The sequence below is a fragment of the Jaculus jaculus genome, chromosome 8, assembly GCF_020740685.1.
Source record: "Jaculus jaculus isolate mJacJac1 chromosome 8, mJacJac1.mat.Y.cur, whole genome shotgun sequence".
Taxonomy (NCBI): domain Eukaryota; kingdom Metazoa; phylum Chordata; class Mammalia; order Rodentia; family Dipodidae; genus Jaculus; species Jaculus jaculus.
The window spans coordinates 74,603,032-74,619,713 of record NC_059109.1 but is presented as its reverse complement, the minus strand read 5'-3'; the positions used below and the strand labels follow the sequence as shown (position 1 = coordinate 74,619,713).

The 16,682-nt window shown below is 45.5% G+C and overlaps 1 protein-coding gene and 1 non-coding gene across 7 annotated transcripts in view; both read left to right on the top strand.

Annotated features, from left to right (window-relative positions):
• Nucleotides 1-15,842, top strand: part of LOC101602550 (splicing factor SWAP) — a 99,771-nt gene extending 83,929 nt beyond the window's left edge. For 3 of the 6 annotated variants that reach the window (XM_045156458.1, XM_045156460.1, XM_045156459.1), the window contains exons 15-19: nt 2,682-2,888; nt 3,937-4,062; nt 13,504-13,668; nt 14,825-14,897; nt 15,451-15,842. In XM_045156458.1, coding sequence (XP_045012393.1) covers nt 2,682-2,888; nt 3,937-4,062; nt 13,504-13,668; nt 14,825-14,897; nt 15,451-15,516 — 637 coding nt within the window. In that variant the 3' untranslated portion in view covers nt 15,517-15,842. The remainder of the gene's footprint in view (nt 1-2,681; nt 2,889-3,936; nt 4,063-13,503; nt 13,669-14,824; nt 14,898-15,450) is intronic. The other 3 variants (XM_004668869.2, XM_045156461.1, XM_004668868.2) reach the window with 2 other exon arrangements.
• On the top strand, nt 8,206-8,308 carry LOC123463157. Its single transcript, XR_006638763.1, has one exon. It is a non-coding gene; the product is annotated as a U6 spliceosomal RNA (small nuclear RNA).
• Nucleotides 15,843-16,682: the final 840 nt, after the last annotated feature.

Sequence of the window (16,682 nt, the reverse complement as noted above, 5' to 3'; positions counted from 1 at the left end):
GTGTGTGTGTGTGTGTGTGTGTGTGTGTGTGTGTATACTGGTTTTGATAGTTAGTATTGAGTGTCTTGCAGTCAACATGGATTGAAGTGTTAAGGCTTTTCCATGTCTGCTATTCATATTTCATTTGTTTCTATCAAGCCCTCAGTCTTCATTAGAGGTGAAGAGGTGTATATGCAGTTTTCTTATACCTGGAGTTAAATGAAATATATTTTACGTAGTATTGAACTACCTTCTATGACAGAAGGTTGAAGCCACACTTATTTGGTAACTCCTGAAGTCAGAGTCCCAGGTTTCTGAGTAGGTCCTTATAAGATCTTCTAGTGTAGAGGAGCTAAATGTTAAAGATAAATTTTTTTCTAAAAATAACTCCTTTAATACTTTCAACGGGGTAAGAGATGAAGATTAATGGGAATTTTTAAGCCAATTTTTAAAATTTTTTTTTATTTATTTGACAGAGAGAGAGAGAGAGAGAAATGGGTGTGCCAGGTCTTCCAGCCACTGCAAACGAACTCCAGACACATGTGCCTCCTTGTGCATCTGGCTAACATGGGTCCTGAGGAATCAAACCTGGGTCCTTTGGCTTTGCAGGCAAATGCCTTAACCATTAAGCCATTCCTCCAACCCTTAAGCCAATTTTTAAAATTTATTTCTTGGAGAGAGAAAGATGCATAGAGAGAGAATGGGTGCACCAGGTTCTTCAGCTACTGCAAACGAACTCCATTGGGCATCTGGCTTACATGGGTTCTGGAGAATCAAACTTGAGTCCTTTGGCTTTGCAGGCAAGCACGTTAACAGTTAAGCCATCTCTCCAGCCCTTATGCTAGTTTTACTTAGCATTTGTCAAGAATACATGCAGGTAATAGGAAAAAATTTGATGATATCAAAATAGAAGACAGACTATTTGGAAAGAAAAAGATTCAGTGTGGGGGGGACTCAGGGGCAGGGGAACAAGAGGGTGTTAGGATGGGACAAAATGATAATTATACATTATCTATGTATGAAGGTTGTCAAAAAGTTTCTAAATAAAGGAATGTAAGGGCCCACCCTCCCCCCCCCCCCAAAAAAAAAAAAAAACTCAAGCTGGGCATGGTGGTACACACCTTTAAACCTATAATCCCAACACTTGGGAGGCAGATGTAGGAGGATCAATATGAGATCGAGGCCACTCTGAGACTATAGAGTAAATTCCAGATCAGCCTGGGCTAGAGTGAGACCCTACCTCAAAAAAAAAAAAGTCAGAGCTGGGTGTATTGCTTAGTTGGTAGACTGCTTGCCTAGCATGTACAAACCAGGCATCGTGGCAGTACTCACAAGGCAGAGGCAGGGAGATCAAAAGTTCAAGGCCAGCCTGGGCTACATGAAGCCCAGCCCTATAAAAGAAAGGGAGGGGAAAAGAACTCAGGAAAAATTAAGGTCATATTTTGGTTCAAAGTTGATTCTTAAGAGCTTGTTTGGAGGTTTTAGCAGAGGAGCATAGCCACTTGTGTACCCTTGACAGAACCCAGGTCCTCTATTTGGGGAACATCGTCCTCTGGTTGAGCATGCAGCTTCGGGAGGGACGCATATGGAGCCGGAAGGGAGGAAGGGGATACCCACCTAGCCAGCCAGATCAGCTAAATCAACTATGGCAATCAATAGGCTGACAGATGTCATAGCCAGATTGCCCCCACATCCTGAAACTGATTCTTTACTATTCTTTTTCCCCACTGTAAATTCTGTAAGCAAGCCAATAAAGGATCATTCAGTCACCTAATCCTGTTTCTTATGGGAAGAAATGAGATGCTTGAAATTTCCTCACATGCTAGTATGAGATAGTAGTTTTATGTTGGGAAGTGACCTGTGACCAACCTAAGTAACGCCTGAGTGTCTGCACTTTGCATATTGGAGAGAAGCAACCATTGCAGATGGCCAAGCCTGGGGTATGAACTCTGGTCCAAGTTATACAAGACCAGAAGGTAGGAACCTCTTGGTAGTTCATGCTAGGTTAGATACAGACCCTGGCTGCTGAGTCACCTGTCAGATTTACACAGTTATAGTGAGGCCTGTGAAAAGTGAAAGGAATAGAGTAGGAAAAGAAGCTGTTTTCAGAGTCAAGAGTACTAAGCTTACCAAGAAGCTATATTTTCAGTCACTGGCCTTCAGTTAAATAGTTCCAGAATTTTATCACTGAACAAAAAGTCCTTGTACCTTTGAGAATAAACCATTATTATTATGGAAGAAGATATGTCTGTATTGCATTAAACTTAAACTTTTTAATTTAGACCATCTTGTCTTCGTTAAGAAAGCCATACTACACCAATGGTTTACCTTTAAAATAGAATTCCCGGTTCTTGAACTGCCATGGCACCAATACTAAGAGCCTGGTTAACAAAATTTAAAGCATTAAGGCCTATTCAATTAAAGTGCAACCTAAAGAATTATTCACTGTTATTTATTGCCCCTGCTCTGAGGTGGGCTTACTTCCCAGACCACTTGAAATCTCCTGGGAACAGCCACTTTGCTCTAAAGAAATCTTAATGCTAATAGCACTGTAAAGCAGAATTGTACTTCAACGTTCTGAATCTGCAGGCACCAAAAACTAACTTATTTTTCCTGATTGTTGAGTTTATTGTAGAATTCTATGTTAAGCATCCATAGGTGCTAAACTTTGAGTAAGCGAAGCTTTCTCATGGTTCTGGTAGCGCCCAGCCTGGCACATTTCATTCTGAAAGTGAAGTGTGTGCCTCCGACCGCAGGCCCTCAGCCTCCCCAGGGACCCTGAGCACGGAGCCTTGTCCCAGCAGCTCGGCAGTGGCAGCAGCACAGCAGCAGAGTTATCAGGCAGCCTCGGCCTCGAGCAGATTTGACTCCTGGAGCTCTTTTGAGGGGAAACCTGGTAAACCGTCAAGGTGTCTGACTGCCCCTTCCCCTCTATAGTGTGTGTAGCTATAGGGAAGGTCCGGGGAGGCAAGCCACTTAGCCAGCCTGGCTGGAAAGGCCCTATACTTGACCATTGGAACAACAGTGTATTGTTTTGGGGTGGTTTCAATGTGACTAAAATGATTCAATGGAAAACTTTCAAAGAGCAAAATCAAACTGCTCTTTTTACATAGTTTTGAGTGAGTTGTCATAGAAACAGTAGAAAGAAGGGTATTTTTTTCCAGATTTCTGCTTATTGCAGGTTTTCCTGAAGTAGAATTATCACCAAACAGATTTAAAAAAAATAATAATAACTAAAATAAAAGTCCCAGAGTCATCATTAGAGAACCCTTTGTTAAGGACCTCAACTTCCTCAAAGGAATAAGGGTCCCAAGGGTCTTCGTTGCTATATGTAGACTATGTCCCAACATGAACTGAGAGAAAATATTAGTGGATGGTTTTTTGTCCATGAAACCTCATGTAAACTTACATCATTAAAGCATTGTGGGGAATGGCATGTTCTGAGCAGGTGCAGATTTGAGCTTCATGCTAGTAAGACCTGCATCTTGGCCCTAATCAGTCCTGCTAGAGGCCTGAGAGTAAGATGACAGAGGGATGACTAGGTGCAATCTGCCATCTCTCCTTCATGACCTTTCAATACCTCCCTCCTGACAGTACTTAAGATATGGGCAGGGTTCAGCCTGCATGAGGTTAATAGCTTCAGTGAGCCGAATTTTTCAGGCAGATAAGTGAGCAAAGAAAGACGAGGAGGGAAGAGCAAGAACAGCCTTTTGGCAGCAACAGTCCCAGTGCAGCCTCCCAGAGACCCACGCCATAGTGCGAAGTGGGTGGGGGTGGGGAGAGGCACCTTTGCCTCCAAACTTGATGTCAGTAGAACAGGGCTTCTGGAGGCACGATGCCTGAGCACCTGCTGTTAGCACCCTGCATCTCAGGCAGGGTCTGGTCTCTGTCTCACAGTAGGGGGTACACACCACAGAATAAACCTTAGAGCTAAATGCCATCTTGTTCTCTGTCCAGGTCACGGTCACGGTCCCCTCGGAGGAGAGCTCACTCCCCTGAGAGACGACGGGAGGATAGAAGTGTACCCACTGCCTACCGGATGAGCAGCAGCCCAGGGGTCAGCAGGAAACGGACCCATTCTAGGTAGGTAAAGCTAACACTTGGATCTGTAGGTGAAAGCATCTGAAAGCCTTACATCTGCTTGTGTGAAACAGAGTAATTGAACATAATCAAGTCTTGAATAGTATTGTCACCCTGGAAGCCCAGGCTTGCCCAGCAGCAGAAAGTGTTGCCAGGTATATGTTGGGGTCCAAAGTCCACTTGTGCCCAGTCCCAGAGAGCTCTCACATGGCTTTTCTCTGGGCCTTTTCCTTTAGCACTAACCCAGGAACTTTGTCTCTGCTACATCCTTCTTATCTTTTGGAAGGTAGGGAATGACAATACAAATTCCCCATCTTAGCATCCTCCTTCATCTCCAGAAATGGCCATTGGGGTCTGGATGGTATGTGATGGTGACCAGGGATAGGGAACACGTCCATGCTGTGTCTCCAGACCACTCTTGGATGCTATCTCCATGGTTAGGGCAGAAACCCTAACCACTGGGTTATGGGACTCACCACTGATAACCAGAACTACCCATTGGTCTGAAGAGCCAGTTTCCTGATACCTGCCTCCTGGTGAGAACCCCAGGCTGCACTTCCTTGGCTCTTTAACTTGAGAGCCCATGTCTGTACATCTGACCTGTGTGGGACCTGTCTCTGCTTCTGCTTCTATAACTCAATGCCTGAGATAATGAACCTACAAAGAGCAAAAGTTTATTTTTGTCACACTTTTTCATTTCTTTTTTTTTAAGGATTTTTTATATTTTATTTATTTACAGAGAGAGAGAGACAAAATGGGTATAGTAGGGCCTTCAGCCACTGCAAACAAACTCCAGACACATGTACCACCTGTGCATCTGGCTTACATGGGTCCTGGGTAATTGAGCCTGGGTCCTTTGGCTTTGCAAGCAAATGCCTTAACCACTATGCCAACCCTCCAGCTTGTGGTAAAACCAGATGACTTGCCTGCTTCATGGCCAGGATTCAAAGAGAATCACATTTAAAGGGCTGGGCATGTTGTTGCATGTCTTTAATCCCAGCACTTGGGAGGCTGAGGTAGGAGGATGGCTGTGAGTTCGAGGCCACCCTGAGACTACATAGTGAATTCCAGGTCAGCCTGGACTAGAGTGAGACCCTACCTCGAAAAACCAAAAGGAAAAAAAAGAACTATAAGAAAAATAAAGGGTCCCACTGTCCCCTTCAATGACCTATACCCTATGATATTTAAGATCTACTGTAGCTACCACTGACCTCCATAAGCCTCCATAGGTTGCTACCTTCCCAACCAGAGTGCTGTCATAGTGTAACCTCCTTGAGTTCTCCCAGCTGATGTCATGTGATAGGTTTCTGTTCCCAAGTGGATAGGAGTAAGCAGGTCTTTGCCTGTGGTGGCAAAACAGCACTGCCACCCCTTGAGGGATAGGCACAGTATTGAGAATCTTCATGGGACAACCCAGGAACACACTTGGGATCCCAGTTGTTGCTCAGTCTGTTATCCACAAAACACAAGCAGTGACCACAGAAATGCCTTCTCCAGAGATTTTCAGAGCAGAAGCCATAGGAAACATGGCTCCACAGCTGGTCAAAGGACAGGCTGCTGATTGAGGAAACGATTCCTTCCTTAAACTGGAAATCCAGCAAAGGCTTTCTGTAAGGCTGATATGTGCTAGGGAAAGTTTCTTAAATCAACATCCTACTTCTAAATCACATTCTGGCATCTTCACATTCCTCATGTTAGTATGTGTGACTACTGCACAGAATTCATTCCTTAAGCAAGTGGCTTAGAATTTGAAATTCATCAATTGCCTTTGGTATATGTAAAGGGCATGGTCTAAAATTAATCCTTAACTGCAAAAGTCTTTTTTTTTTTTTTTGGTTTTTCGAGGTAGAGTCTCACTCTGGCTCAGGCTGACCTGGAATTCACTATGTAGTCTCAGGGTGGCCTCAAAACTCTCGACGATCCTCCTACCTCTGCTTCCCAAGTGCTGGGATTAAAAGCATGCGCCACCATGCCCGGCCAAAAGTCTTTCTTAACCAAGTTCTTAGTTTGCCTTCATATTAGTCACTGCATTAAGAGATGATAGGGATTTAATCCCAGCACTCTGGAGGCTCTTCATGAATTTGAGGCCAGCCTGAACTACAGAGTGAGTTCTAGATCAGGCTAAGCTAGAGTGAGACCCTACTTCAAAAAATGAGAGATGGGGCTGGAGAGATGTCTTAGAGGTTAAGCAGTTGCCTGTGAAGCCTAAGGACCTCAGTTCAAGGCTCAATTCCCCAGGACCCATGTTAGCCAGATGCACAAGGGGGCTCACACGTCTTGAGCTCATTTGCAGTGGCTGGAGGCCCTGGTGCACCCATTCTCCCTCTCTCTCTCTCTTTCCTCCTTTCCCTCCCCTCCCCCCCGCCTCTTTCTCTGTCACTCTCAAATAAATATATATATATTTTTTTTAATGAGAGATGTTAGGAGAAGGTGGTAGTGAAGGCCCCACGGGGCTAGGGCAGCCACAACCAGCTCATTACCAGGACTTAGGTGGCCTCTGGTCCTACTATCAGAATACATCATCCCAGAAAAGAATGGAAGAGGTAGATGAGCTTCCCTTGGAGTCCGCACAGGGCTGAGGACTGGCTTATTACATGGGAGCCCAGTGGCACTGACCATATGTGCAACTACTGGGCAGAGCCGATCTGCACATCAGAATGCATTTCAAAATTAGCCATCCGATTTTCTTAGTCTTTTGTCAAGCTGTCTCTGTCCTTCCATCTGAGAATATGGATTGGGTCTGCTTTAACCCAAAGGCATGTAACTAATTCACTGTGACTCTGAGCTCATAATCACTCAGACCATGTAGGGCAAAGTTGTTACCCAGATTTGCGGATTATTTCTTCAGACTGATCTTCAGGCTGCTTCTTTCACTACTTCTTCCACATACTGAAAAATCCAGGCCAGGTGTACTATAGAAGTCTACAAAGCCAGCATCACAGCATGCCATCAGAAAAATGGAAGTGTCCATTTGTCCTATAATTAGTGATACTGAGCTAGTCACTCGTGGAAGGTTGTCTCTATCTTTTCCTTTCAGAATAAGTAAATCTCCTGTGAGATTCCACTGTGTAACCATGGGCTCTGTTCCCAACAGCTTATCTACATCAGTTGGGGATGGCAAGACTGACTACTGTCTGGTCCTACTCCTTTATGTTTGGTAGTTGGCCATCTTCTCAAATGAAGAGCCCTTCCCTTGCTTAGTTGGCATCAATATGGACATCGGGATGTTTGGTCTTGTTTTTTGTACAGTTTTCCATTGCCTCATTCTTTTTAATTATGACATTGCCTCAGATATGGTTAGTGGGAACCTTCCAAGCCAGTCATGGTAGTCTTTTTTTTTTTTTCCAGGATAGGGTCTCCCCTGAAATTCACTATGTAGTCTCAAGGTGGCCTCGAACTCACAGTGATCCTCCTACCTCTGCCTCCTGAGTGCTCGGATTAAAGGCATGCACCACCACACCTGGCTCAGACATGATATTCTTTTGATCATTCCAGTGCTTTTTGTACATTGTTGTTTTCCTGCATAAGATGTTCCAGGCTCACATGGAGTCTTCCTTGCCCTGGCCTGGGATCTGCTCTGTCTCTAAGGAACCCTACTTTTAGTAAGTGTTTAGAAGTCAAGATAAGAGCCCAGTGAGTATTTTTAGGATGAAATTTGATAGACTACATAACAAGTTTGAGGTCAGCCAGGAATACATGAGACCCTGTCTCGAAAGAGCCAGTGTAGGAACTGGAGAGGTGGCTCAGCACTTAAAGATGCTTGCTTATAAAGCCTGCCCACCCAGGTTTGTTTCCCCAATACCAACATAAAGCCATGTTCGATTCCTTGAGACCCACATAAGCTAGATGCCCAAGGTGGTACACACGTCTGGAGTTCATTTGCAGTGGCTAGATGCCCTGGCACACCCATTTTCTCTGTCTCTCTTCCCCTCTCTCTGCCTTCTCTCTCAAATAAATAAACAATAAAAAAAAATTTTTTAAAAGATACAAAACTGGTGTGGTGGCATACATATGTAGTCATAGCACTCAGTAGATACAGGCAGGAGAATCACAGTTCAGGGTCATTTTTTTACATAGCATGTTCAGTGCCAGCCTGAGCTACATGAAACCCTGTCTCCAAAAGAGACTCTTTAAAAGTAAATTCATGCACTTACTTCAGCAGAACATATAGTAAAATTGCAATGATACAGAGATTACCTTGACCCTGCTCAAGGATGCCACACAGATTTGTGGAGCATTGCATATTTTTAGAAAACAGAAACAAGACTGGTAGGTGGAGGAGGGCACAAGGCAGAGAAGAGCAAAAATGTAATTTGTTTGAAAAATACCATAATCAAACCTAATAAAAACATTTTAGTATCCAGGCATGGCGGCACATGCCTTTAATCCTAGCACTTGGGAAGCAAAAGCAGAAGGATTGCTGTAAGTTCAAGACCAGCCTGGGACTACTGAGAGTACAAGGTCATCCTGGACTAGAGTGAAACCCTACCTTGGCGGATGAGGGGGGGGACGGGACTATTTTAAATAAGTACACAGACGGGCTAGAATTTAAAAGACAGAAAAGACCTACCTCACTGTCCTAATAGTAAGATAGGTGACATGGCTGCCTTTCTGTGAGGCCAAGCAGTCTAGAACTAGCATGCCTAGAGATAGAAATAGAGAGATAGACATAAAGAAAGGTGTTCCAGCATGAGGGCCAACGTTCAAAGTGTCTACACTAAATAGAAGAGCCTTGGTGTACCCTTGGTAAAAGAAAAAGGAACAGAGAAATTCACTAATACTTGGAAGTGACTGATAGTGAAAGTGTGTCCCCTGTCCTAAGACACTTAAGAAATTAAATTCCAAATAGGGACTGGGGCCAGGGCGCACATCTTTAATCCCAGCACTCAGGAGGCAGACGGAAGATCACTATTGAGTTTGAGGCCACCCTGAGACTACAAAACACATTCCAGATCAGCCTGGGATAGGGTGAGACCCTACCTTGGAAAACCAGAAATGAATAAATAAGAGAGAGGGTTGGGGAGATGGCTCTGTAGATAAAAGTGCTTGCTTGCAAAGCCTGTCAACCCAATTTTGATTCCCCGATGTCCACATAAAACCAGATGCACAAAGTGTTACATGTGTCTGGAGTTGGTATGCAGTGGCAAGAGGCCCTGACTCACCCATACTTTTATCACTCTCAAATAAGAAAATACAGTCCCAGGGCTGGAGAGATGGCTTAGTGGTTAAACACTTGCCTGTGAAGCCTTAGGACCTCAATTCGAGGCTCAATTCCCCAGCACCCACATAAACCAGATGCACAAGGTGGCGCATTCATCTGGAGTTCATTTGCGGTGGCTGGAGGCCTGTCATACCCATTCTCTATCTATCTGCCTCTTTTTGTGTCTGTCTGTGGCTCTCAAATAAGTAAATAAAAATTTTTTAAAAATATTTATATAATATAGACATATTTTTATAAGGTGATGCCAAGCATGGTGGCTCACACCTTTAATCCCAGCACTTGGGAGGCAGAGGTAGGAGGATCACCGAGAGTTCGAAGCTACCCTGAGACTACATAGTGAGTTCCAGATCAGCCTGGGCTAGAGTGAGACCCTCCCTCAAAAAACATAAATTAGATTAAATTAAAATTAAAAATAAGGTGGTGTTGGGAATGGTGGCACACACCTTTAATCCCAGCACTCAGGAGGCAGAGTTACTAGAATCACTGAGTTCAAAACCAGCCTAAGACTACACAGTGAAGTCCAGGTCAGCCTGGGCCACAGTGAGACCCTACCTCAGGAAAAAAAAAAAAAAGAAGAAGAGAGAGAAGGGAAGGAAGGAAAGTAGGAGGGAAGGACAGCATGTAGGAAGGATGTGCTAACCATTCAGAGACCTTCTCTAAAGAAGATGGGGGCACCCCGACTTACCTGGCAAGGCCATTGATGCTAGCCCCCAGGCCAGCACTGGCCAGTACTCTGAAGAGCATACATGCCATGATCCTTCCTAGATCACATACCAGCTATCATTTTCACTTTTACATCCCTTCTCCATTCATTTATAGATACAACCCAGTCCCAACAGTCCCCAGGTCTTTTGTAGAAACTGGCAGATTGAAACCCTGAAACTTACATGAAAGTGCAAAGAACAAAGATGGAGGCTTTGACCTGGAGATTCGTAAACCCACTGGAAAGTCGTGGAAGTCGAGCTGCATGGTGTAGGCAGGTAGGGCATTTGAGCAGGCTAGAGACCCATGCTGTGGCCCAGTCTGGCTATACCACAGTGCCAATAGAGTTTCCTCAGGATTTGAGCAACTAGATACTGGAATGAAAAGTATCTAACTGCACACCATGCACAGGGATATGCAAGGCAGATTATCAATCTGAATGTGAAGGCCAGAACCAGAACCATCAGCCTTGTAAACAGAATGTGCCTGAAGTTCTTTCAGATACAGAAAATCCTACCACAAAAGGGAATTTTTAACTTCCTAGGTGTAGACTCTGGACATTGGGCCACAGAAGCAAGTGTGTGTGGTTGCCAACACTGTCCACAGAAGAACGAATAACAGATGATAATGATGGGTTCCTGCATGTGGTGTTGCTATCCATATAAGCAAACAAGTTGAGAGCAAACAAGTTGATGACACACTAGGATTCAAGGGTGAGCTAGTGTGTGCACCAGAAGTCAGTCATCGCTGAGCATATGGGGCTTGGGCTGAAAGTTGTGTTAGGGAATGTTCCAGAACAACAGGTGAGCCACAGTGTTGCTTTGGCCACTCAAGTCATCTAAGGAGCATATCTCAGCAACTTCAGACATGAACAAACTGTTTCACTTCTGCAAAAGCTGGGAAGACCTTGTCTATAAAGTCAGACTATATCAAGTGAGCCACATTTAGTTAGGTTTGGGAATCCACTTCTCAGTCCTGACTTATACATGTGCACACACTCAGCCAATGTGGGGTTTACATCATTCTGAGCTACTTCTCTGAAATCAGCAGACATTCATGTGCACAGATGCTTCTCAGAGCCTTCAGTGCTGCAGCAGCTTGTACTCGTACCTTGCGTCTTCAGTTACAGCCATGTCTCTGCCAGAAGATGCCAAGGATGCTGCCTTCCAGTGCCTGAATTTAAGTTGCACGCTGTTGCTCCTCTGCATAGCCCTCCTTATGAGTAATAAAGCTATGTGGGACACTCCAGGCTGGCCATGCTGTTGCACCCCATTTCTTGGTGTCAAGAGTCTGTTCTTACCCAGACAGTACCAAGAAGCCCAGGCTGAAACACTGGCCCTCAGCTACTCTAGGCTACTCTGCTAGAGGATAACTTACCTGAGTTCACAGGAGCCTCGTGCTTGCTAAGTTCAAGGACCTGCTGCTACTCCTTGTCCATTCATTAGCACTTGTGGGCTCCATAGTGGAACATGCACACTGCAGACCCCAAGCACAGCCTATCATTAGCAGGATGCCAAAGAAGTTACAGCCTAATGAGAGGCAGAACTGGGATCAAGCCCAGGTGGAAGTTGGTGCTGCCTGGGGTGGGGGCACATTGAAAATAGTCTTTCTGCCTCTCTGATCCCTTTGGAAACCCAGACTTCTCAGCTGGGCCCAGCAGTGAGATGTCATTATTCCATCAAACTGGATATATTTTGGTAGCAAAAGTGTGGGTAAGCAGGGAGACTGTCTGGTGCTGTCCAGCAGACAACTGGTCCTCTGGTCCTGCAGGCCCACTGCTAGGATTCATGTGTGGCTCAAAAAGGAGAAAAACAGCATGAGCTGGCATGGTAGTGCATGCCTTTAGTCCCAGCACTCGGGGAGGCCGAGGTCAGATTGTCATGAGTTTGAGGCCACCTTGAGAATACAGAGTGAATTCCAGGCCAGCCTGAGAGCAAGACCCTACCTCAAAAAAAAAAAAAAAAAAAAAAAAAAAACATGAGAAATTTATGACTTAATTTTGTTTAAAGAATCTTCCCATGGAAGCCAGGCGTGGTGGCTGTAAAAAATCCCAGTACTTGGAGGGGGAGGGGAGGAATCCCAGTACTTGGGAGGCAGAGGTAGGAAAATTGCTGTGAGTTCAAGGCCCCCCTGGGGCTACATTGAATTCCAGGTCAGCCTGGAGTAGAGCTAGGCCCTACCTCAAAAAAAAAAAAAAAAAAAAAAAACTCAGTGGAAGACAGATGTACAAGCCGACAATGGTGCTGTCACGTGTATTGAGGTGACATCTAAAAGAAGGCCACAATGGAAAGGCTCAGCTGTCTCTGGCACACTGCTTTTACCAGGTTGTGGCTGTGTACTTGCATACACATGTGCATATATATACAATGTAGAAACAACTAGGACATGTCAGCCTTAAGGAGAAGGAGCAGGTTGTGATCTGACAAGAAATTGAGCTTGGACTTGAGAGTTCCATCCTCTGTGCAGGACCTAGGCTGCCTCTACTGAGCCTTTCGTCAGAAGAAATGCTGGGGGATTGTCAGCACTGCCCTACAAAGCCTGATGGGGTTCAGTTACCAGTACCTGTGTAAAGCCAGATGTACAAAGTAGCACATGCATCTTGAGTTCATTTGCTTCTTTAAGTCTCAAAAATATTTTTTAATATTTTTTATTATTTATTATTTATTTTGACAGTGATAGAGAAAGAGGCAGATAGGTAGAGAGAGAATGGGCACTGCAAACAAACTCCAGATGTATGCGCCACCTTGTGCATCTGGCTTACGTGGGTCCTGGGGAATCAAGCCTCGAACTGGGGTCCTTAGCAGTTAAGGCACTTGCCTACAAAGCCTCAAACCAGAGTTTGATTCCCAGTACCCATGTAAAGCCAGGTTTGGAGTTTGGTTGCAGTAGCTGGAGACCCTAGTGTACCCATTCTCTCTCTCCCTCAGTCCTTCCCTTCTTCTACTTCCCTCCCTCTTTCCCTTTCCTTAAAAATAAAAAAATTTTTAAAGAAATAATGAGGCTGGAGAGATGGCTTAGCAGTTAAGTGCTTGCCTGTGAAGCCTAAGGACCTCAGTTTGAGGCCCGATTCCCCAGGACCCATGTAAGCCAGGTGCACAAGGTGGCGCATGCATCTGGAGTTCATTTGCAGTGGCTGGAGGCCCTAGCGTGTCCATTCTGTATCTGCCTCTTTCTCCCTCTGTCTGTCATTGTCAAATAAATAAATAAAAATGAACAAAAAATATTTTTAAAAATATAACTTTCAAAGGCAGATGGGTGTAGCTGAGCATACAGCTCAATTTAGAGTGCTTGCCTAGCACGAACTGAGTTTGATCCCCAGCAGCATAGTGGTACACACCTATAATCCTGGCAATGTAGAGGTAGGGAATGGAGGCAGAGGAATCAAGGTCATTGGCTACATAATGAATTTGAATTTCATATCAGCCTGAGATGCACGACACCCTCAAAAAAAAAATCCCATATGTAGAGAGGGGCCTTCTGTTATGTTCCATGCCACCCTCACAAGAACACTTTCTTTTCAGAAGTCCTCATGAGAAAAAGAAGAAGAGGCGTTCAAGGTCTCGCACCAAGGCCAAGGCCCGGTCCCAGTCAGTGTCCCCGAGTAAGCAGGTGGCACAACGTTCTGCAGCCCACTCGGCCAGCATCTCTCCTGTGGAGAGCCGGGGTTCCAGTCAGGAACGCTCCAGGTGACCCAAGCCACTGGTTGGTTCTCAACGTGCAAAGAGTGAGGGTAGTAGCTAGGACCTAGGCCCTGGGGAACACCAGCAGTGAGCACCTTGGTTGAGCTCCACTGTTACTCCAGGGAACAGGAGAAATTACATGCCCTGAAATGAGTGTCCCAACCTCAGATGCAAGCATGTTAGAGCTTTGCCATAGAAATTATAACTCATCCAGTGATTCAGAGCCTTCTATAAATAGAAGAGCCCTTGAAGTGCTGAGGAGTTCTGGGTAGTTGAGGGTTGTGAGGGGTGCAGCATTTATTTCCACCTTTTGGAGGCCACCAGGCCACTGAGATGCTACATTTTAAATTAGCCAGTATCCAGACACAGCATTGGTTTCGTCCTAGGGGTGAGAGGGAGGTGGTACAGAGGCCCCATCTGCTTGATCCACATGTGATCAAACCAAGAGGACCAGATATTGGGCATCTGTAGAGCCCAAGGGGTTCAGAACAGTGCCACAAACTAAGGGATGTAAGGCCCATACACTACACCCACCCTCAAAGCCCTACATCTCATGTGGAATGCAACAAGTCTTGGATTGACAGAGAAGCTGTCAAGAGGCTGCTCCTGTCAAGGTCATGTCTTCCAATTAGCTTAAAGGTTCACCACAACCTGGCATACCCTAGAGGAATCACTCTTCTTGGTGTGTACTTTGATAAGCATAAATAGGGCACACTCAGTTGGTGGCAGAGCCATGGCTGTCCTACTGAGTCCTGCAAAAGCCACAGCTCACCTAAAGTGGTCAGCATCCAAAAGGTGAAGATGAGAACAAGTGTAGGAGGCTCTGGCCACCGGAGAGGTGGATAGTGTCCATGGGCCAGAGGGCTACTCAGGCTGTGATACCAGTCCAGTGGTGGTCCTCACCTGACCAGGGCTTCCTTACTTGACTTCCATTCTTTTTCCCAAATGTTTTATATAATGATGGTTAAAATTTGTTTGGTCCAAATAGGTATAAAATATGTATTCATAAGCTTCTTTCTATTTTGGTTACTGTAAACAGATATGTTGTTGTTTTTTAAGACTTTAAGGGCATGGGGTGTTGGTGGCTTCTAAGTTACTCAGTGTCTTCTTACCCCTGGATATTTGAGTGAGCCTGTGCCTCTGGTCTCTTTCTTTGTGTTAGGGGAGTTTCTCAGGAAAAAGATGGTCAGATCTCCTCCGCCATCGTCTCCTCTGTGCAGAGCAAAATAACTCAGGTATGGTTGAGTGGTCCCTTTCCTTCTCATCTTGTATAAGGGGACCCCATTTTCACTGCTAACTTTCATTCTTTTTGGTTTTTTGAGGTAGGGTCTCACTCTGGTCCAGGCTGACCTGGAATTCACTATGTAGTCCCAAGGTGGCCTCCAACTCTTGGTGATCATCCTACCTCTGCCTCCCAAGTGCTAGGATTAAGGGCGTGCGCCATCACACCTGGCTGTAACTTTCATTCTTGTTCCTTGTTTCACCACTGCTTATCCAGATAAGGCTTGAGTTGGTTACTTGTAGGCCCAGTGGTGCTGGACCTGCCCCAACTGTTCAAGCTTGTGTTGGGAGGAGAGGGCTGAATCATTTCCCACAGAAAATGTTCCCTCCTCTCAGAGCTGCCATGCTGTGAAAGTCCAGCTCCACGGGCTATGGGCTACATGAAATCATGGTTATAGGAGGTCTAGGACAAGACCAAGAGGGTACCTTTTGACTGTGCAACCCAGAACATGTTCATGGCTGTATACCCTGGAAGTTACAGGCTCCCTTCCATCTCTCTCCACACAGGATCTCATGGCCAAAGTAAGAGCAATGCTCGCAGCTTCCAAAAATCTGCAAACCAGCACATCCTGAGAGGACAGTGTGAGAGCCAGCCCTGTGTTCTGTGGTGCCAGCCCTGCACAGAGCCTTGTGTGCAGCTGCAGATGCTGGGATGAATCAAAACAGCTGCTTTGGAAAGTCAGAGCTAAGCAGCTTGCTCTGTGCAGACTTCGCATGGCCATCCAGGTTCTCCACTCTTGACTTTCCTGGGACAGTCAGTGGTTTTTGTAAATTAATTTTTGATGACATTTTCAGTTTAACATTTCTGACCAGCAGTCTCTCACCTGTATATTTGTAAATAGATCGCATTTCTGTGAAAATGTATTATTAAATAAACTGGGGAAATGCCTTTTCTAGTAGCAGCCCTTGGCAGCCTCTTCTTTTATGGCATGTGTTGGCCAGTAGTTACGATGAAACTTCTGTCAGTGGCCTCTACCTAGCTGTGGGAGGGGGGACTACCCCAGGACCTCGCACCCGTGCACTCCTGCTAGCACAACTAGAAATGCCCTTAACCTAGGTGACAGCACTCCAGCAGATGTTGCTGGGAGCCAGTACTGCCTGTTAAAAGGCACTCCCAGTGCCTTTGTGAAATGAAGACGCAGGTTTGTGTAATCCTTGATATTATCATGAATGATTCATTTGATCTTACAGCAGGATGTGGTAGACACATAAGAGTATTTGTACTCTTATGTACAGAAGCAAGAACCTGCTGACCTGGGCTGTGGGTGGTGCCAGGCTCTGGTCCATCACTCAAGTTCACCTCAGGTCTGGATGTGCCAGACCCAGAGCATCTGTGTTTCCTCCTTTAACGTGAGGTCCCTTCCAGAGCCCTGCTCTGGTAATGGGCACCCTGGACAATGAGGGTCCATGAGAAATGGGTGGGCCTGGCCAAGGTGGCCTGCTGGACACAGAAATGCACACGGATCTTAGAGACTAAAGCAGCACAGCAGACTGTGTTGGGCAAGTAGAACCCCACCTGGCCTGAATGGCTCCTCCACTCCATGTATGCACCACACACATTTTGTCATCATCACCTCCCTGGTGGCCTGTTCTGTGCCACACCTGGGGTGCTTGTGACATGGCTGCTTCCCAATATTCAGACCTCTGCCTCCTCCTCACCTGTGGCTTTTTTTGTTTGTTTGTTTTGTTTTGTTTTTCAAGATAGGGTCTCACTCTAGCCCAGGCTGACCTGGAATTCA